We start from the raw sequence: 22,795 nt of genomic DNA, 5'->3' as shown, positions 1-22,795 counted from the left end.
CTACCACAGGAACAAGTCTGAGTTTCACCTGACATGGTGTGACCAGGTGAAGGAAGAGGAACTAAGAATGAGGGGTGCACATGGAAAGGGATGGAAAGATGCACTGGAAATGATCTATAGGAGGATTGCCTCTCTTCCGGGTGGAGGCCATGCGGAAGCTTTACCTAGAATTGAGGTTGGGACAGATACATACTCTTCCAAGTAGTACCTTAATTACTTGTTTCCTTCTTTTCTGAGACACAGTGTGCAATTCCATGTGTGTGAAAGGTTAGGGCATTTCATATGCAAATGAGCCTCAATTCTGGAGTTGCAGGAAATTTTAGGAATAATGAGGCAGCTGCCAGTGTGTCACCTGTCAAGTTCCAGGATTCTGCTCTCCGGACGGTAACTACTAGCCACAGGTGACTGTTGTAATTGAAATTTTAATTAATTAAAATTACATATCATTAAGCATTCAGTTCCTCTGTCATTCTAGCCACATTTTAAGGTCTCAATGTCTATATGTGGCTGGTGGCTCCTGTATTGGACAGTGGAAATAACATTTCCATTGTGACAGAAAGTTTTATTAAATAACAACACTGTTCTACAAGCTCCTTACCAATAGTTTGTTTTTGGTTTGTCTTTTTTTCCCTAAATTGGTATTCACACGTGGAAGGCCTGAGATTTATCAGAGGGTGTAGGCCTCATCCTATGTCTCTCTTGCTATTATTTGGTTACATGCCTGTTCAGGAAAAACCACCGCTCACACACCAAACCGTAAAATGAAATAGTAATAATAATCCAAATCCAATGGGAATTAAGTAATGTGATTACAACAACCCTCAAAAAATATTTGTGGTGGCCAGAAACAATGTATAAGAGTTCTTTAAGTAAAATTCTAGTGATTTCCTTTCAATTTGTGCCTCAGGCTAAGTATTTTATTTAGTGTTTTGCTTGTAACTATTCTGCTTCTGAAACTTAAAGAACCATTAAAGTTCTTTAGGGCAGGGACTGTGACTCAACTGCTAATGTATCCCCCTCCTGTTCTTCCATCGGGCCTTTGAGCTAGAGCTGCCCGCTTGTCATGCCCTTGGGCTGTGACGGGCAACCTGAACAGCGATCCTTAGTGTCTGGCCTACAGAGATGTTCAATATGGCTTTGCCAGCAGACGGAGCTGGGTTCAGCCGCTGGCTCTGAGCCCTGGCTGCCTCCTGGGGGCAGGATACCAATATTTCAATCTCATTGCAAAGATCTGAGTCAGTATACAGAGCTCTTCCCATAATGCCTGGCACGTAGTTGCTAAACAATGAATGACAGTTAATAACATGCAATAACTATTTCCGAGGGTGTTTTTTGTTGTTCTTTACTGATTTTCATTTGTGGCTTTTCCCCCCTCTTTTAGTTTAATCTTTCTTAGGGGGTAGAATATTCCTAATCCTCTTAATTATGATTTGAACCTGTTTTTACTTTATTGCAACCATCATGTAAAATGTTAGCAACATCAGGGCAAGAGCTCTGTTCTGTTCTCTGCTGTTCCCAGCTCCAAAAACAGTGCCTGGCACATGGTAGGCACTCAACAAGTACTTTGTGAATGAGAAAATAGGAGTTGCTGGGTTTGGGGGAAAGAGCAAGTCATTATTCTCTCTCTTCTGAAAATGTTGTTGTAAAATATATGTAACACAAAATTTATCACTTTCACCATTTTTAAGTGTATAAGTCAGTGACATTAATTACGTTCACAATGTTGTCCAACCATCACCATATGCATTTCTAGAACTTTTTCATCATCCCAACTGAACTCCATATCCGGGAAACACTAACTCCAAATTCCCCCCTTAATGCCAGGTGCTGGTAACCTCGTCTGTCTCTATGAATTTCCATATTCTAGCTACGCCATGTTAGTGCAACCGTACAATAGTTGTTTTTTTGTGTGTGTCGGGCTTATTTCACTTAGCATAATATTTTCAAGGCTCAGTGGTGTTGTGGCCTGTATCAAAATTTCATTCCTTAGGAAGGCTGGATAACATTCCATTGTGCATATCTACCACATTTTGTTTACCCATTCATCTGTTGATATCTTCCCTCTGTTACAGCTCTTCAAATTCATCAACTTTAACAGGACCATGAGTCAGCTCTCCACAACCATGTCTCGGTGTGCCAAAGACCTCTTTGGCTTTGCGATTATGTTCTTCATTATTTTCTTAGCATATGCTCAACTGGCCTACCTTGTCTTTGGCACTCAGGTTGACGACTTCAGTACTTTCCAAGAGTGTATGTAAGTATATATGAAATTAAAAAGAAAAATTTAATCAGAGATGTCACTGCCTTCTGAAGGATAAAGAAATCTTCGTGGTTGCTATTTAATGAACAAGTATCTTAAAAGTTATTTAAAAATAAGAATTAATTATCTTTAATTAATTAATTATCTTTCCCAGAAACGGTGACCCACCAATGCAAAGATGGCAATGCATAGAGCTTAAGATAGCAGCTCTAAAGTAACCAGATATAGTGGAACAGCTGTAGTAAACCGATACTGTTACAAAGACGTAGGGCTTCTCAGCACCAAATGCAGGTGGCAGCTTTTAAGAGACATTTGCCTATATTTTCATTCTTACTCAATATTGTTGCCATATATTTTAAACATGGAGTTATTTTCTAAGAAAAAGTAATAGTATTTCTAATATTCTAAGAGAAACTCAAATCGGTATAGGAATTTTCAGTGTTTTTCCAAAGTTCTCAAATATAATGTGAAGACCAAAAAAATAAAATAAAATAACCAGTATTAGATTTCCATGCCATTTAGAAAGGAGTTAGTTAGGAAAGAAGAGGATTATGATAATAGAAGTTAATAGGGCTTTGTGCTGGAGGACACCTAATTAACGTCACTGTCTGATGGAAGTCCAGAACAGAAATGATTTTACTGATTAAGACCCAGCATTGGCAACACACAGCCACTCAACACCACTTTGAGTGCATGTGAAGATATTGGATCTTTGAATGCATACAATTTTGGCTGTCCTTCAAGTCTTTTTTTAAGAGGTTTTAAATTCAGAACCAGGGTGACCGTTGTGAAGTGTAGAGTTACCATGTTTTAGCCAGATTATGTGTTAAATTCTTATAGCTGATTGCTTTATGTCATCTAATAATGTTATTATATTTTCTTTTTAACCAAATGGAAATAACATACCTAGCATGAAAGCATATTATTTTTATTCCAGAGGCCTCAATTGGTCATATAAGTAGCAAGAGTTTTCCAAAGGGATTGACAATATTCTATTATTTGACAGCTATCTATACTGATAAAAAGTTCCAAAAGTGTGAAATCATCTTTAAGGAGTGTTACATCAATGCTGGACATTCTTTGTTTTTGTATTGTGGTGTTTTGTTTTGTTTTGTTTTCATAGTTTCACTCAATTCCGTATCATTTTGGGTGATATCAACTTCGCAGAGATTGAGGAAGCTAATCGAGTTTTGGGACCAATTTATTTCACTACATTTGTGTTCTTTATGTTCTTCATTCTTTTGGTATGTACACTTTTGTTTATAGTGAGGTGATTTAAACTTCCTAAATCACCATCATAAAATCACCATCTAACCATCATAAGAAAACAACAAACTTGTCTCCATTTTCAATAGATGTTATAAGATCCTCTGTGTAAAGTTCAGCAATTCAGTGTAAAATCCCCAAAGTTGGTTCAAGTGTTTAGTGGTTATGTATACGGTATTTACAGATTGAGTATTAGATCTACTTTAGTGAGACTGAAAGAGTCAGGAATATCAAGTAAACCAATATCAATTTGTGGGGAAAACAGTAAGTCTGTTCATATCTTATACATATGTATCTTTAGTTTTATCGGTTTTTTAAGGATTTATTTATTTATCTTAGAGAGATGGGGAGAGAGCACGAGCGGGAGGAGGGACAGAGTGAGAGAGGATCTCAAGCAGACTCCTTGCTGAGCGTGGAGCCCGACACAGGCCTCCATCTCATGACCCTGAGATGACGTGAGCAGAAACGAAGAATCAGACGCTCAACCAACTGAGCCATCCAGGTGCCCCTGTATCATTAGTTTTAATGTTAAGCCTTTCTAGTTTCTTTTTTCTATTATATGTTAGGGAAAACAGAGGGAACAGTAAGCCTTTTTCATCTCTAATATTAGTAGTACTTTGAATTCTGGAGCACCTGAATCCCTGAATCTCTACTAAGAAAACAAAAACCAGGAATTGAGAGCTCTGCAGCAGACCTTTTAGTTAACTGCAGGTCACCGAGTTTTCCCTCTGCCGAATGAGGGACACACCTGTGGCCATTTGAAGTGCTCAAATGTGGACTTGTTTGAAGGTTGTTTTCTAGGAGGCAGTGCCCTGAAACTACTGAGTCATTTCATCAAATCAATCAATAGAACACGTAAAAAAGCTTTTAGCTTCTGTCTTTACACTAAAGTAATTTTTTGTGCTACTACACAAAAAGGAAATGGTCTCCCTGCACCCCACAGAGAGAGGAGGAAGCTACTGTCAATACAGACTTTTCTCTAAAGAAATGACAAGCCAGGTGCAGCATTGGCCACTTGTCTGAGATGACTGCCAGGTGTTAATTTATTGCCCTGACTTAATTTTTTTTTATTTTTTTACGATTTTATTTATTTACATAGAGAAAGAAAACACATGAGTAGGGGGAGGGGCAGAGAAAGAGAGAATCCCCTCTCCACTCAGGCTCCATGCCCAGCGCAGAGCCGGATTGCACAATTCTGAGATCATGACCTGAGCCAAAATTAAGAGGCCTACACTTAACCGACTGAGCCACCCAGGTGCCCCTGCCCTGGCATTAAAAGAAGCCACAGTGATGTGAGGTGGTCCAGCGGAGCCAGGAAGCAAAAGCCTATCATCACCAGGGAAAGACCTCTGATTACACAGTCAAGCGAACCTTCTGAGACAGGGTGGAGAGAAGGAGGGGGAGAGAACATTGATTGCTTGGGTTGGGAGGGAGTAAGTGGGAGATGTTACTCTGGCTGCCCTTAGAATTGAACATTAAGCCAGGAACTTACGTGCATTTTATATTTTATTCTCATTTCTGCTACAGAATCTTAAATAGTATTCCTCCTTAATTTGTAGCAATTTAGTAGCCCATTAAAATAATAGAGCTCTCTTTTGTTCATTCTCCAATCATTCAATAAATATTTACTGAGCCACTATATTCCAGGCAAGGTGCTAGTACTGGGGGTACTGTGGTAAGGAAAATAAGAGACCAGACCCACACTCAGGGAGATTCCACAAATTTGTGGGGAAAACAAACATAATCAAATACATAATTCTGGGGGCACCTGGTTGGCTCAGTAGGTTAAGCATCTGCCTTTGGCTCAGGTCATCAGCCATGTGCTTCTCCTTCTCCTTCCTGCTCATTCTCTCTGTTGTTTTCTCTGTCTCTCTCTCTCAAATAAATAAAATATTTTTAAAAAATACATAACTCTATAGTTACAAACTGTAGCTATGAGATGAAAGGAAAAGTGAAGAAAGAGCATGTTGAAGAGGGACCTCATCAGTTGGGTGTGGCATTTCAAGAAAACCTGTGGGAAACAGGTGTTGGAAATACAAACCATTATCCTGGGGAGGGGAAAAGTTAGGAAAATGAACTGAATAATAATAGCTATAAATTATGTAACACTTACCATGCTTGAGGCCCTGTCCTAAGGACTTGACATAGATTATCTCATTATTTCTTACAACAAATCTGTAGGGGAGGAACTATTATTTCTCCCATTTTATTAATGTAAGAACAAATAAATTTTAAAATAAAGATTAGAACATTTAAACAATATAGTCTTGGCAGTGCTAAGACTGAAACCCAAGTGTGCTTGACTCCAAAGTCTGTCTTTTTCACTAACCTTATCTTGACTGTCTTCTGTGAAGCCTACTGTATCCCCATTTGCAGAGATCTTTTTAACTCTTCAAAATATGCTCTGTATCTCAAATAATATTATATAGCAATATTTGGAAGAAGCATAGAATTCCACTTGTCTATATTGACTGTTGGAATTTGAAGAGCTATGTAGAGTTCTATACCTCTCATAATTTCTGTCAAATGAAAAAAGTGTAGAGAACATAGACAAGCAAAAATAATAAAATAATCCCACCATCATAGGTAAATACATCGATATTTTGTTGTATTTCATTCTTGTCTCTTTTTGCAAAATATATCACAATATATGGTTTGTAAGTAAGAAAATATATTGCATTTTCCTTGGTATGATTTAATGAAAAAAACAATTTTCCCAGAGAGTACAGTAGCAAAACTATTAATTTATGTTTTCTTAAGAAATCAGATTGTTAAAAAAAAATGCGTATGTCAAGTTTTGGATTGATGTTTAGGAAGTATATTTAGGTTTCTTCTTTAATCTCAACTTTCCTTTGATTTACAAACAGAATATGTTTTTGGCCATCATCAATGATACTTACTCTGAAGTTAAATCTGATTTGGCCCAGCAGAAAGCTGAAATGGAGCTCTCAGATCTTATCAGAAAGGTATGACAAGCCCTAATTCTCAGAATTGTTTTATTTTCTCCATAAAATGAGCATTGTTTCAGCCAGATTCCACATCAACATTGATCCATTGTCATGGTTTACAATGAAGAGTAGAGTGCTACATTTCAGGAATAATTTAAATGTTCTCTGTCTTGGAGCTAGAGATGGGTATGCTGCTAGCTTGGACTGAAATTCTGGAAATCTTTTAATGCCCTAGAATAAAATTCTCAACAATCTCTTTTGACTCTTAAGAGCTGAGCTGCTTATTTACCTTTACTTGTTTGGAGGATGCCTCTAGTTGGCTGTCACTTGCAGACCCAGAGTTCAGAATAAACTGGGAGGGAAGAATTGAAAGACATTTCCACTTTTTCTATCTCGAACACAATTTTAAAAAAGAAAAAAAAAGTTTTAGAAGCAAACATTTTGTGGTTCACCCCTTATCCTTGACCTTCCAGTGAAGTTTTAAAATAGTCAAAGGAAAAAGGCCACAGGGTAAGGGCCTGAGAACTTTCACTTACACACCTTCTCAGGAAGTGGTTAAATAAATGGAAGGGTGGGACCGGAAGCTTGTGTAGCTTTGTTCTTCTCAATGTGACTTCTTTATTTGGTTTAAAGTATAAAACTTAAGCAACAACAAATAACTACATCTAAAGAATGCTGCCTGTTCTTTAACATCATTTTGCTAAGATACCAGTGGCTCCTTGACTGTGTGATCTTTTTCTGTTGGCTCAAGTCCTAAGACTGTGTTGTCTGTGAATCATGTTGGAACAGAGAACTTCCAGTTCTTCAAACAAAATCCCTTGGATGGGATCTAAGACTTGTGTTATTCCGAATTTTGCACAACAGTTTATTACATGTTAGCAAATCTCGAAAGTGTATATGAGCAGTGCTGACTTTGAGCTTTGGGGCTGAGATGCACAGATTTCAGTTCATGTTAAATAACACCAGCCTCGCAACACACTTCCTATTTCAGCCATCACAGTATCTTGCCTGTGAATAATACTATAAAGTGCAAACTTCCAATTGTCACAGAGCATTTCAGTTATCAGAGTATATTAACTGTAATAGCATAACATGTAAACTTCCCTGCTAGCTCTTCAGTCTACAGATTGTTACATAAATAACGGATGTGTATCATAATCAGTGAGCAATAACATCACCTCTTACGAAGTCTAGGCTAGGTCACTGAGCACCTGCTGTTCCGTGCAGGCACCAAACAGGTGGTTGTGTTGCTCCTCTGTCTCCCTGTCAGAAACCCCCACATGACATTTTACAAGCATGCATAACTGAAAGGGAGAATGGGCCAGCAAAGATAAAAGCAGAGCAAAGAAACAAAGGCTGATAACACTGAACGTGAAGTTCAAAACAAATGTAAGAGAGTTCTAGAATGCTGCCACCTTCCGAGATCTTGAGTATCTGTGGAAAGACAGATACGCAGTCAAAGAACTTATTGAAGGCAAATTTATAAACATGAATGAGGATAGTGGTTGTGATGGAAAGTTCCGACAGTGTCTGCGAGGAAGTGACACTGGCAAGCAACATCACATTCAAGGAACTCTGGAGATACTTTACAACATTGAAAGGGCAAAGGATAAAATGTTGGGAGCTGATCCATATTAAGAAAGGGTTATAAAAGCTCCTCAAGACAGAAAAGAGGCTCCCTCCATATCCTGTTGTATAGGAAGAAGGGAAGCACTATCCAAACTACTCTGGATAACATTTTTACAAAGAAAGAAACCATTTTAATTTTAATGTTTCTAGTGTTTTAAATTTCAGTATACTAAATAGATACTCATTTTACTGTTGTTTTTTTAAATTTCCCTGTAAATTTATAACCAATACCAAGGGAGTTTTTAATGCTTTGATTAAAAGTTTCGTTTGTTTTTTAAGTTTATTTATTTAAGTAATCTCTGCGCCCAATGTGGGGCTCAGACTCATGACCTCGAGATCAAGAGGCACAAGCTTTTCTGACTGAACCAGCCAGGTGTCCCTGATAAGATGTTTTAAAGGTCACGGAGCAGTCATAATTTTTCCTGTTGATTATTAACATCACTTTGCACAGTTCGGGCTTGCGTAGTTATTTTGACAGTCCTGCACTACCGTGCAAAGCAAGGTCTACGCCAGTAGTTACTAGTGTAAATGGATGGTAAAGCACATGGAAAAAGAGAGTAAACTAAACCCAGTCTTGTCTTTTCAACAGGGCTACCAGAAAGCCTTGGTCAAACTAAAACTGAAAAAAAATACTGTGGATGACATTTCTGAGAGTCTGAGGCAAGGGGGAGGCAAGTTAAACTTTGATGAACTTCGACAAGATCTCAAAGGGTGAGAATCACACTTCTGAGGCCCTGGCAAATTCCTGTATAAAGATAAGTTCTTGGTGATAAGGATATTTCTGGCCGGAGTACTCAGACGCTCTTCTTTCAGAGTAGGTGTCTTCCTGGAACATATCCCAGGAGGAGCGCTGGCCCTGATTCAGCAGTTTCTCCTTTCTCCCTGCATCTTGATGTCTCTGTGTTTGTGTCGGACCATGTACATGAATGATTTCCTCCGTAACCTCTCACTAATTTCAGGAAGGGCCATACTGATGCAGAGATCGAGGCAATATTCACAAAATATGACCAAGATGGAGATCAAGAACTGACCGAACATGAACATCAGCAGATGAGAGACGACCTGGAAAAAGAGAGGGTGGGTCTAGTGTAGGAGAACATCTGATTCAGTCCTCACAGTGTTTCAGACACCACGCTAAGTAGTGGATTACTGAGAGTCTCTCTGTCTTTCTGCCTCTTTCTCTGTCTCTCTGTCTCAGTCAATTTATGCAGTAGCACCCAGCATATTCCAAAAAGGATATACAACGTAATAATATGTAAAAATACAGTAGGTTGGCGTAAATGTAAAAAATCAAAATGAAAAATGAGGCAAAACAAAAGTGAAATATAAAACTAGATTATGAAGCTAAAAATGCAAATACATATATGCTTGTTAAAGACTGAGCTACAAATTTGGCCCTAAGCTTTCTCGCCATCAGCTTGAAAAGGGAAACTTAGGAGTTATATAGTTCACAGTGTTCATGAGAGTGGGGAAAAAAAGATTCCTCGGGAGATATATAAAGTTAGTTGCTCCCTAAATTAACATTTACAATAAAACAAAACTAGCAGCTGCCTTCCATTTGAGCACTTGTCATGAAATGGTCTTTTATAATCAGAAAGGATGATTAAAAGCTTTTAACATTAACTTAAAAAATAAATGGTTAAACAAACCAAAAACTATCCATGGTATTTGGGGTACAGAGAATACAGGTGAACACTCTATACAAAGTCCCTTTTCTGTAAGGAGGTAGTATAGAACGCGGGTTCTAAACTGCTCTGCAGGACGGTGTCTGTAGGTGGGAAACGACCAGGTACGGTGAAATGTGAGCAGGAGGACAGTGAGTAAAATCATCTTGCACGAGGCCGTATTTAGTCAAAATTTTTATTCTAAGATTATATCCTTCCTACTTTGTAGCTATTAAATGTGTTCTCTTTTATAAAAAGGTGGTAATATATTTCTTCATTGACTTTTTTTTTGTTATATTTTTAATGTTCTTGCTTGTCCAAACAAGTTAGCAGTTTCTTGCTGGTCATTAAAAGTCTGTTTTGAAAATTTGCCAGTCTCTGAAATTGAGAAGTGTGGGAATCACAGTCTGGTGTTAAATGGCACCTGCCCATTTCCCACGTGCCCAGGCCCGCAGGGAAGCTCCGCGCAAACTGGGTGTTCCCACTCCTCACTCACCAATCCCATGTTCTTCAGGAGGACCTGGATCTGGATCACAGCTCTTTACCACGTCCGATGAGTAGCCGAAGTTTCCCTCGAAGCTTGGATGACTCTGAGGAGGATGATGATGAAGACAGTGGGCATAGCTCCAGAAGGAGGGGAAGCATCTCCAGTGGGGTTTCTTATGAAGAGTTTCAAGTGTAAGTATTAAAGAATTGGCACAATTTGGACTGACGAGTTCAGCTGAGACCAAGCAGCTTCTCCCACTTCTCACAGTTTGATCCTTCCCATTACTTGTCATCAGTTCTTTTTTTTAATAACTTTTAATGGTGTTTTTTCTTTTGATAAAATACGTTCCTTATAGGGAGATTAGCAAATAAAGAAAAACAAAAGAAAACATGAAAGTCTCTCCCATTCCCACTAAACCAAAATGCCAGTTAACCTTTTGGTGTTTGTATCTCCATTTACATGTGTTTTTTTTTTTTTTAATGTTTTTATGCCCTTAGCACATGGTATATCCTAAAGGATGTTTCATGTTCACCTGAGAAGAATGTATGTTCTGCTCTTGTTAAGTGGAGGGTTCTGCAGGTGTTTATTAGGTCTAGTTGATTTATTCCCTGTTGTTCTACCTATTTGTTCTATCTACTTTTGGAAGTGGGGTATTAAAGTCTCCAACTATTATTATCATATTGTCGGTTCCTTCCTTTCTGTAAGGTTTTGCTTTGTGTATTGCTGTTCGTGTGTATGCATGTTTATAATTGGTACATTTTCCTAATAGATTGACCCTATTTTCATTATAAAATGTCCTACAGTATCTCTAGTAAGATTTTTGTTGTTGTTTTAAAGTCTTTCTCATCTGATATTACAATAGCAACTCCAGCTTTTTTATTGCTGCTTTTTACGTGATACATCTTTTTCCATTCTTTCACTTACAACCTGTTTGTATCCTTGAATCTTAAGTGTGTCACCTGTAGACAACATATAGTTGGATCTGGTCTTTTAAGCCAGTCTGATAGTCTTTGCCTTTTGATTAGAATGTTTACTTCATTTACATTTAATGTTATCATTGATATAGTTGGACTTACATCTGCCATTTTATTTTTCATTTTCTATAGGTCTTATGTCTTTTTTTGTTCCTCTTTTTTCCTTTATTGCTTTCTTTTACATAAAGTGACTATTTTCTAATGCAACATTTAAATTCCTTTAATAGTTTTTTTCATTACATTTTTCAGTTATTTTTTTCGTGATTGCTCTAGGACTTAACATATACAAATCAATTTATCAGAATCTACCTCAGATTTATATTAACTTAATCCAAGGAGATCTAGAAATATCCTATATAACTCCGTTATCTCCTCCCCTTTTTGTGTCATTATTTTACACATTCATCTATATATATTACAAATCCAGTATCACGTTGTTAGAATGATCACTTCATAAAATTTTATGTCTCTTAAAAGAGCTGAGACAAGAAAGAAGAGAAAATATATATTTATAGAGTTTGGAATATTCTTTTTCATATTTACCATTTCTGGTTCTCATCTCTTAGCAGTTCCTGTGGATTCAAGTTACCATCTGGTGTCATTTCTGCATTCCAATACAACTTTGATAATACCCACCTCCTTTGTCCTGGTATTGTCAAATATATTATTACATTTTTATGTGGCCCAACATATAATCATGTACATATTGTCTTACACAGTTGCTTTTTAAATCAGTTAAAGGGAAAAAAAGGAAAAGGAATATGCATTTGTATTTTTACAGTTGCATAATACCATGTACCAGTACCAGTGCTCTTTGTTTTTTCATGTGGATTCTAATTACTATCTGGATCACTTGCTTTCAGCCTGAAGAACTTCCTTTAGTATCTCTTCTAAAGCAGGCCTGCTGGGGCACCTGGGTGGCTCAGTCAGTTAAGCCTCTCCTTTTGGCTCAGAACATGATCTCAGTGTCCTGGTATCGAGCCCCATGTTGGGCTCCCTGCTCAGCCGGGAGTCTGCTTCTCCCTCTCTCTCCCCACTCCCCCCAGCTTGTGTGTGCTCTCTCAAATAAATAAATAAAATCTTTAACAATAAAAATAAAATATAAAGCAGGCCTGCTAGCTAGAATTCTCTGTTTTTCTTTTTCTAAGAATATTTTTATTTCTTCTTCATTTTCTTCTTGTCTCCACTGTTTCTGACGAGAAGATAGCTGTTAATCTTACTGAGGTTCCATTGTATGTGATGGGTCACTTTTCTCTTGCTGCTTGCAAGATTTTTTCTTTGTCTTTGCCTTTCAATATTTTGACCGTGATCTCTCTGGACGTGGATCTCTTTGTAGTTAACCTAGTTGGAGTTCATTAAGCTGCTGGGATATATAATATTTTCATCAAATTTAGGAAGTTTTCAACTATTATGTCCTCAGATTTTTTTTTTCTTCTTTCTCTCCTTTCCTTCTGGGTCTCCTATCCTGTGTATGTTGAAGTGCTTACTGGTATCCCACATCTTCACTCTTTTTTTCCTCTCTGCTCTTCAGACTACGTAGTTTCTGTCCATCTGTCTTCAGGTGTGCTGATTGTTTCTTCTGCCAGCTCAAATCTGTTGAGACCCCGTTAGTGACTTTTTTCTTTCATTTATTGTACTTTACAACTCCAGAATTTCTCTTTGGTTCTTTGAAATAATCTGCATCTCTTTATTGATATTCTCTATCGGATGAGACAGTGTCATCATATTGTCCTATATCTTTCTAAGCATGATTTCCTTTAGTTCTTTGAATATATTTATAATAGTTACTTTGAGCTTTTTGTCTACTGACTCTATCTGGGCCCTCTCAAAGTCAGTTTCTGTTGCCAGCTCTTTCTCTGTGTATTATGGGTCACATTTTTTTCTGTGTTTGTTTTTTTTTTTTTGCCTGTCTCATAATTTTTTATTGAAAACTGGAGATATTAAAGAAATATTACAGCCATTTAGAATACTTATTTTCTTCCTCCCCCTACCCCCCAGGCTTGTTCTGTTTGCTATTTGCACGCTTGTTTTTTAATGAAGTCTATTTCCCCCACATTGTGAAGCCTCTGATGTTGCCTCTCAGAGGGCAGAGCCGTGACCGCATGACCACACACAGTCCTTTTGAAAAGACAGTGCTTTTAGCAAGGCTCTCATTGTCTTTCCTGGATCTGTCTGTGAAGCCTTCTGCCTCTTGATATTACTTCCACCTCTTAGCTTCCACTAATTGTTGGCTGATTGGTCTATTGTTTTCAGTAATGCCTTGGGATATAAACTGTTCACACTCTGATCCAATTCAATCCAGGCCCCTTTGCAAGGGTAGTTTTTGAAGCCAGTCTTTAGCAGTCTCCTTATCTGTCTCTTTTCCTGGTTCTTTCTATAAAGCTTGCTGGTAAACAATTTACCTTTTTTTTTTTTCAAAAGATTTTATTTATTTATTTGACAGAGACAGCGAGAGAGGGAACACAAGCAAGGGGGGGTGTGAGAGGGAGAAGCAGGCTTCCCGATGCGGGATTCGATCCCAGGATCCTGGGATCGTGACCTGAGCTGAAGGCAGGTGCTTAACGATGCGGGATTCGATCCCAGGATCCTGGGATCATGACCTGAGCTGAAGGCAGCTGCTTAACGGCTGAGCCACCCAGGTGCCGCAAACAATTTACCTTTTTTATCTCATGAGGTGACCAACCTTGTCTTAACAGCTTATCACCACGATCTCTGTTGTTTTGAGGAGCACTCTTAGGCTTAGCACTTTGTTCCAAACAAAGCCAGTCCTCTTGGGGGAAGGAAGCTTTGGAGCTCTCCGTTCTATGCCCGACTCTCCTCGTGGGCAAAACCTATGTGCCACTGATTCAGAGCTAGGGGCAGGGACAGTAGTCTACTTCCCCAAGCGATACCCGTGTTTCATGAATAAGCCACTGGGCTAGGATGGAAGTCTTCAGTCTGCTCAGCTTTCCTCTCCTGGCATGGAAACTCCACCCTACAGTCGGCGGTTGGGTAGAGGAAGAGAACCTCGTTCCTCTTAGCCACTCTTGCCTGGATTAGATCCTCTGCAACATGAATTTGGAGGTGGGGCATAGAGATGAGACATGCAGCAGCCTCCACCTCCCTCGGAGACACCACAGCCCCCACTGGGACCTGAAGGGAGTGGGGGCCCTGTGTCCATGCCGAACCCAACTGGACTGACACTTCTGTCACACTGAGCGGGGGGAAACAGAGGGAGTAGACCGTAGCTCACATGTCAGACTCTCACTCTTCTTACTAAAATCCAGTGGATTTTCTTAAATAAATGCTTCTTCATTTGCTGTATACTCTTAAGATTTACAGAATTTTGAAAAAAATTTTAAATAATTTTCAACAGTTATGGTTGTTTCTCTGGGGAGAGTGCCTACAGAGCCCCATGCCACCATTCCAGAGGTTGTCTCCTATTTCTATGTTTTTAAAGCATTTGCATAATTTTTTATTCAAAATAATGGGATCATTAGTGAACAGTGTTTTCTAACTACTTTATTTACTTAATATATCATGAACTTTACTATTTCATTAAATATTCCATCACCATATAATTTCTGGTGTCTCCTTGGAATTCCATTGTATAGATGAACAATAACACATTTGAATAATTTTCTGTTAATTATAAAAATAATCATTTTTATTTTTTTTTGAAAGATTTTATTTGAGAGGGCGAGAGAGAGAGAGAGCACAAGCAGAGGGGAGGGGCAGAGAAAGAAAGAGAAGCAGACACCCCACTGAACAAGGAGCCCAATGCGGGGCTTGATCCCAGGACCCAGAGGTCATGATCTGAGTCCAAGGCAGACGTTTAACCAACTGAGCCACCCAGTCATCCCTAACATAACTATTTTTCAATGAATCACTATTAATAAGCAGAACTCTAATGAGTATGCTAATAGCCAAAAAAATCACACATATACATATTTCCTTTAGAAATTTTTTTAAAAATGGTATATCTGAATAAAAGCTAAGCATATATTTTTAAGACTTCTAATACAATGTTGACTTGCAGAGAAGTTGTGCCAGTTATCATTCCCATCAGCAATATATGAGTTTATCGCTAAAGTTTGAGACTATTTAGAATGTGTTCAGATTATCATATTGTTTAAGAAAAAATATCTTAGCACTTCCATTTGAAAAGCCAGCTGGGCTAAAAAGGCAACCAACTACATAAGGTGGCTTTGACCCTCTCACCTGTGCTTTCCACAGCCTGGTGAGACGCGTGGACCGCATGGAGCACTCCATCGGCAGCATCGTGTCCAAGATTGACGCTGTGATCGTGAAGCTGGAGATCATGGAGCGGGCCAAACTGAAGAGAAGGGAGGTGTTGGGAAGGCTGCTGGATGGGGTGGTGGAGGTAAGTGGTCATCTGACACAGAAACACTGATTCTGTAAAATACTGGGGTAGTCATGTTTTGTAACCTTTAATCTGAGATGCGTTTTTTGAAATGTCTGTAACTGCAGATCAGTGCAATCAGATGATACCCTGGAGGTGTTACTGAGTACTACAAGCACTGATGCTTCTGCCTTCACTGAATGGTCGAATTAAGCAAAAAGTTACTCCAGTAGCTCCAAGAATTGCTTTATATGCTATCGATCGCCAGTGTCAATTAATGACGGATTATTTGGCCCCTTAATTTCCTAGGGCAACTCCTAAGTACAAAAGTATGCAACACCCTACCCCCAACATCGTGGTCTCTTTTTCCTTTATTAGGATGAGAGACTGGGTCGTGACAGTGAAATCCACAGGGAGCAGATGGAACGGCTGGTACGGGAAGAGCTGGAACGCTGGGAATCTGATGATGCGGCTTCCCAAATAAGTCACGGTTTAGGCACACCCGTGGGACTGAATGGTCAGCCTCGCTCCAGAAGCTCCCGCCCTTCTTCCTCCCAGTCTACAGAAGGAATAGAAGGTGCAGGTGCAAACGGGAGTTCCAATATCCACGTCTAGGACGTGTGTTAGTATGTGTTCGGATCGGTGAGAGAGGGGCTGTCCCGCATTGCCATGGCAAGTGCACTGTCTGTATGCCCTGACCACCACAGGATGCTGGTCTTTGTGACCAGCTGTTAATGTTTCTGCACTTTAATTTATTTTAAACCTTGCCCATGGATCAAAGAAGATTTTTTTTTTCCTCACGTAAGAAATCTAGGTGTAAATATTGAGTCTAGGAAAAAGTCTTTGTAAAGTATACGGAGTGGTGTGCCCACCTGCTCCCATGGCTGAGTCTTCTCAGTTGACAATGAAGTAGCCTTTAAAGCGAGGAGAGAACTGTCAAAAGGCTTCTGAGTTTTATTTCCCATCACAAAAATCAGTATTGTCCTTTTTGCCCAGTGTGTGAGGGGAAAGCAGAGGCATTCCTTCCCACTCAAGCTGAGCTCATGGACATAATATAGAGCTTTCTTTTAAGAAAGGAGCCTTTTATTTCAACTACCTTTCTGGGGTAACCTTTTCTAAAAGATGAGCTGGAAAAGAACCCCAAACCATAGAATGGGTATGTAGTCATTATGCTAGAATTCGTATGAATGGTTAAGATAAATGTTGAATATTGTGCTTTTTTTTGTCGTCATTACTGTATCATATCTAATGTCTGTGGGAATAACTTCCGCTTATTCACACTCTTTTTACTCTGAGCTGCAGGAAGCCACCAAGGATTGATTGTGGGTTAAAACGTCATCTCTCACCATAACATGGGAAAACTGGAAGGAACCCTATCACTAAGTTTGACTTATTCTAATAATTAGTTTAGTATAAAGATTTGTCCATATATTCTCTTCCCAGGTGATCCAGCTTATTTGCAACTGATTTTTATGTTGTAATGAATCTGGGAAGGCCAACTTACTAAATGTTTTAAGTAGGTACTGAAGGTTTTAACTCAGCAAATGTGTTCATTTACACAAAAATTTAAAGGACTTTTGAAATTCGTATATAAATATTGTAAAACTAAAGTTTGAGTTTTATGCTGTTTTGAGAATATAGAACTCAAATACTCTTTTTTTTTTTTGTGAGAGAGAGGGAGGGGCCGAGGGAGAGAGAGAACCTTAAGCAGGCTCCATGCTCAGCACAGAGCCCAACTCGAGGCTCAATCTCTTGACCCTGAGATCATGACCTGAGCTGAAATAAGAGTTGGACACTTGACCAACTGAGTCACCCAGGCACCCTTAGAACTCAAATACTCTTGATCCTGTATTTCAAAACTAGAATTTATCATCTAAGTGGAGCTCAGTTTAATCAAAAGGAGTTTCTGGTGTTGAAAATTCATTATCAGAATGTATCACCCGAAGTTTGAGTTTACAGCAGGTTTTTTTTTTTTTTCATTAGGAGAGGGTCTCACCAAATTTATGGAGAAGAAATCTATTTCTCAATAAAAAATAAAGATCCTATTTTTCAAGTGTTGAATGAGGTACCTTTTGAAAGCTAATGGGACGAGCAAGAGAGAATGCAGTGCTGGTGAATTAACTCTGACTCGGAGAACAGTAGAAGAGAGTCCTGTGTTTTAGTGCCTTGTTTTGAATTCACATGTTCATGTAATTGGTAGAATATGTCAGTGAAATTTTCAATGAAAACATGAGCAAACAAACCTTTTTAAGCTGGCTTCCGTAGAAGTGATACACATTGGGTTTCTTTAACAGGATTTCTCGTGGCATTCTTTCTCTCTTTACTTTCTTTTGAATATGCTACACAAAGTGCTTTATTACTAGGTACTAAAGTTTGCATTCCAGGGATATTGAGTGTACGTATTTATGTGTACCATGTTGTTATATGTAAACAAACTTCAATTTGAAGTGCAGTCATTATGTGGTATCCATGTGTATTGACCACGTGCCATATATCAGTTATGGTCACTAGAAAGTCTTTTTATATACTTATTATTATACTGTTTCTCATTTCACCTGTAAGATTTTACAAAATTCTTTCTTTTTACCCGTAAGTTACATATTTTTTTTTCTCTTTAGTCATGGAGAACTCCCTTCTCATCCCCCTCCTATCATCTTCCCCTCTATATTTGTATTATTAAGATGTTACATATGCAAGTCTCTCCACAATCGAGATTTCATTCATGTGTAATATCGAGCACTTTACTTCTCAATAAAGACTTGGTATAACAGATGTAATAGGTGTCTGTTTCCTAAGTAGAAGCAGCTGGGTAATTTGTATCATGAGACTCAGTAAAGGCTTAGACTTTGAAAGAGGCATCTTCTTTCTTTATGTCCAAAGAGCAATCTGACATATTACTCCTTCTGCAGTCTGTGCCTCTAGGAGGTTATTCTGAGGATTGTGTAGTACTTCCTGTTGTGTGGCCACCACCTTTTATTATGCTTTTCTATAGTGAATAGTTGGCCCTAATATTTCTGTTATTTCAAAATCTTTGAACATAATTTCCTTGTTGGCTTTTCATGAGTTCCTCCATGGGTATATAACAGGAGTCAGAGTGCCGAATGCCAGGTCTATAAATATTTAATTTTTTAAAAAAATTATTTTACAGAAAGAGAGAGTGCATGAGCAGGGGGGAGGGGCAGAGGGAGAAGGAGAGAGAGAATCTCAAACAGACTCTGCACTGAGCGGGGACCCCAGTGCGGGGATCCCAGGACCCTGAGATCATGACCTGAGCCGAAATCAAGCGTCGGACACTTAACTGAGCCACCCAGGCCCCCTATAAATATTTAATTTTATTCAGAACTGTCAGATTGCCCTCCGGAATGACTGCCCCAGTCTACAATTCCACTATGGGCATGAGATTACCAGTTTTATGCATACCCTCACCAGCATCAGTACCATCCCGCTTCCTACTTTTTGTTAATGGCATGATTTTAAAGTAAGGTCTCACTTTATTTTGCATTTCTCTGATTCTTAATTCCTAAGGTTGGACATCCCCTCATAATTGTTCAACATTTGGGTTTCCCTTTTGGTAAGTTGCCTATTCAGACCTTTAAAATCTTACACTTTGATCTGATGGGAAACACGTATGTTTGTGTTCATTGCTTATTTTTCTACTGGGTCACGGCCTTTTTTGTTGATTTGCGAATCAACAAATCAAGTTCCTTGTGTGGTTTAAGTATTAATCCCTTATCAGTTTTGGACTCTTATCTCTCTCATCCAACTGATAATTTTGTCAATATTTTCTTGGTTTTTATACTTAAAAAAAATCCATCAATTTATTTTGCCTTATTGTGTCGGGTTTTGAGACCTCTGTAAGGTCAAAAACTTGTATTTATTAAACTTAGTTTTATCTTTCGCATTTAATACCTTGTGTAAGAGTAACCTTGTGTAAGGCCCACGGGTATTTTCTCCATACAGTGAGACAGTTTTGTCAATATTCTCTATTAAATAATTTAAGTTACTTTACCTTGTTAGTTCATGATGTCGTTTCTGTTTCATGTATAATTGTGTTTTTTTTTAACTCTTTAGCCTTTTAAAAACTGATCTATGAATATTCTTGCACAATTTTTATTATTATGACTTTATAGTTTGTGTTCATATGTGGTCAGGTCTTTTTTTTCCCCCCAAAATCGTGCTATTTTTGTGAAACTTTATTTTTCCATGCAAGTGTGCAAACAAGGTTGGTGGGCTCCTATGGGGGCGGGGGTGGACAGAGAGAAAGTTCCCACTGGAATTTAATTGAATTTATCCATTAGTTTAGGGAGAACTGACATCTTAAAACTATCGGAAACAATTCTTCCTTTATTCAGAACTTCCTTAATGTCCTTTAAGTGTTTCTTACAATTTCTTAAAGATCTTATGCATTTTTAATATAGTTTTACTGGCAGTATGAGAATCTATTATATTTTCTTTTTTTTTTTTTAAGATTTTATTTATTTATGTGACAGAGAGACAGCCAGCGAGAGAGGGAACAGCAGGGGAGTGGGAGAGGAAGAAGCAGGCTCCCAGCAGAGGAGCCCGATGTGGGACTCGATCCTGGCGTTCCAGGATCACGCCCTGAGCCGAAGGCAGACGCTTAACGACTGCACTACCCAGGCGCCCCTATTATATTTTCTAAGTGGTTATTGCTGATATAAAGGGAAATTACAAATGTTCTATAAATTAATCTTACATATATCACACGTGTTGAACTCCTTTACTGGTTCTAACAGATTCTGTATTGGTTCTTTGGATTTTCTGGGGAGAAGAGGAGTTCATTTGAAAGAAAGGACAGTACTATGTTGGAGAGTAGCAGTGAGAGCAGACATGCTTGTTTTGTTTCTGGTATTAATGGGAATGTGTTTCAGAGTCCTAAAAGAAAAGCCGAGACAAGGACTTGAATTCACCTAGTTTATTTGGGAGGGATACTATGCAACTGGAACAGGAACCAGAGAGTGATCCAGGAAAGGAGGAGATGCCGGTATACAGATATGTTACAGAAGGTGCCTCTGGAGGCAACGGGAGCTCAGTTCCACCTCCGAGGACACTACAGAAGGCCTCTCCTAATTCCCTGTCTGAAGAAGGTAAGGCCGGGGTTTTATCCATTGGCCCTGGTCCCTATTGGTGGCGGGGCGGACACCCCCACCCTTTCAGGCTAGGCCTGCACTTGGGCCAAGCAGGTTCTTTCAGCTTTGGAGGCCACACAGCAGCAAAGCCGAAGATGTCTGTGGTGCAGGCTTGAGGGGGATGCTGTCAACACGATCCAAGCTCACCGGAACTGTCTGAGATCAGAGGCACAGAGGAGACAGGCCGCAGGGCACCAAACCCATCTCCTTCAGCCATCCTGGCGCCACTCAGATCCACTCGTGCCCGCATTAAGTCCACTGTGGGCTTTTGGAGGTAGGCCAGCTATCATCTCTAGAGAATATAATTCAGGAAGGTTCGTGGAACTTGCTAGTCCCCATTGCTGCTGTGCACAAGGCCATAACTATTTATCTCCTTTCCCACTGTTTCTAGAGGTTTCTCACTCTTGGCCAGTACTTCAGCTGTACTGCGTTGCCAGTTTGGTGCAGTGATCACACCCTCATTGCTGGGGGCTCAAAGCCCTTGTCCCTTATCAGGCCGTGGTGGTTTTGGCTGCCAGTCGAGGGTAACCACTGAGCACGGAGACACCAGGTTACCTCTGTGAATTCTCTGCCCCGTTAGACAGCAGGAAAGTCCAGCCTCTCCTAACACAGATGACCAGTGTGATACCTGCTTGCTTTGCCTGCTTTTCACCAGTGTGCAAATCTCCAAGTGTGTAGGTGGCAGACAGTTTCAGGTTCGGTGGAACCCTCGCCCTGTATTTGGGATTTGGGAGCTCCACTACCGCAGAGCCGACAGCTGCAGACAGAAAGCATAAATTCTGCAAATGCGTTAAAGGGAAGGATACTGAGCGAGGCCAAGATCACTGGCGTGTAGACCTGTATTCTATTACTGTATACTGTCACTGCTGGGAACAAGAACCCTTGGTTTACTCCAGGGGCCTGCACACTTTCCATAAATGGCCAGATAGTAAATGTTTTAGGCTTTAGGGACCATAATGATCTCAGTCACAACTGCTTGGCCATCATAGTGCAAAAGCAGCCATAGAGAATACAAATACAAATGCCTGGGACTGTGTTTCAATAAAGTTTTATTTACAAAATCAGGCAGCGGGCCGGATTTGGCCTGCAGGCCATATTTTGCCAAACGCTGGTTTAATGCCCGGAACATATCCTGGAGGATGCCGCTCTCATCCCTGCCAAGGGTGTCATCCATGAACTGGCACTAGGATGATGCAAATAACCTGTGTGATGTCCTGTGGGACGCAGCAGTGATAGCTAAAATCACTGAGGGCGCCCTATGAGCCAGGTACTTCTCGACACTTTACGTGCAGTCCCTTACTTCATCGTGACGCCTCCACAGAGGTGCATACTGAGAGAATCCCTGCTTTATGCATGAGACATATACAGATGACGCCACGCAAATAAATCAAGGCCACAAACCTGGTGAATGGCACATGAGAAGGAGAGGAGGGGGGGACATCTGCCTGAGTAACTGTAGAGAGAAAAAGGCCCTGTATTTGTTTCAGGGCTCCTAAAACACTTTTTAAAAGTACCACTCCCTGGTTTCTACTGGAGACCCCTGTGCCCATCCTGATATCTGCACATTTGCACAAAAGACCCGCCACAGGTGATTTGGCAAGTTACCTGGGGAATAGTGCAGTATGTTCCCAACCATAGCAAGAAAATAGTCTGCGTGGCCTTTGGCGGGTCACAGCCTCCGAAACTCAAGTTCCCTCGTCTGCAAAATGAAAACGATGGAACAGCTTGAGGTTTTCCAAACGCTGTACCGCCAAGCCCTTTGTTACTGAGATGATGCCTGGGGTTCTGTTGCGTGGCAAAGAAAGGAGGCCAAACCCTCGCTCGATTGGAGCGGTGGCACTTTCAACTGTCACTTACCTGAGACCCCATAGTGCTGTCGTGTGGGGTTGCCAGGGGAGGAATGATCCCGCGGGTTAGAAAGGGTCGGAAGATGAGCTGATGTTAATGAGCTCACTTGGTTCTAAATGTGATTCCGATATGTAGGTAGATACAACATATGTGACTTTGAATGCAGATGGCACAGTGATTGGATCGAGATCGAATTACAATGAAGTTAAAATGGCCTTACCTGGTTATTA

At 39.7% G+C, this 22,795-nt stretch overlaps 1 protein-coding gene across 1 annotated transcript in view; it reads left to right on the top strand.

The window, feature by feature from the left end:
• PKD2 (polycystin 2, transient receptor potential cation channel) overlaps nucleotides 1–18,340 on the top strand; it is a 52,176-nt gene extending 33,836 nt beyond the window's left edge. The window contains exons 8-15 of the mRNA XM_034671547.1: nucleotides 2,073–2,254; nucleotides 3,384–3,504; nucleotides 6,394–6,492; nucleotides 8,693–8,814; nucleotides 9,063–9,180; nucleotides 10,282–10,445; nucleotides 15,444–15,591; nucleotides 15,949–18,340. Of these exons, the coding sequence (XP_034527438.1) occupies nucleotides 2,073–2,254; nucleotides 3,384–3,504; nucleotides 6,394–6,492; nucleotides 8,693–8,814; nucleotides 9,063–9,180; nucleotides 10,282–10,445; nucleotides 15,444–15,591; nucleotides 15,949–16,185 (1,191 nt within the window). The 3' untranslated portion in view covers nucleotides 16,186–18,340. The remainder of the gene's footprint in view (nucleotides 1–2,072; nucleotides 2,255–3,383; nucleotides 3,505–6,393; nucleotides 6,493–8,692; nucleotides 8,815–9,062; nucleotides 9,181–10,281; nucleotides 10,446–15,443; nucleotides 15,592–15,948) is intronic.
• The last annotated feature ends 4,455 nt before the right edge of the window (nucleotides 18,341–22,795 follow it).

This window comes from Ailuropoda melanoleuca, chromosome 11 (genome assembly GCF_002007445.2).
Source record: "Ailuropoda melanoleuca isolate Jingjing chromosome 11, ASM200744v2, whole genome shotgun sequence".
Classification (NCBI taxonomy): Eukaryota; Metazoa; Chordata; class Mammalia; order Carnivora; family Ursidae; genus Ailuropoda; species Ailuropoda melanoleuca.
Note: the sequence above shows the minus strand (reverse complement) of the source record. Positions and strands in the feature narration are given on the sequence as shown.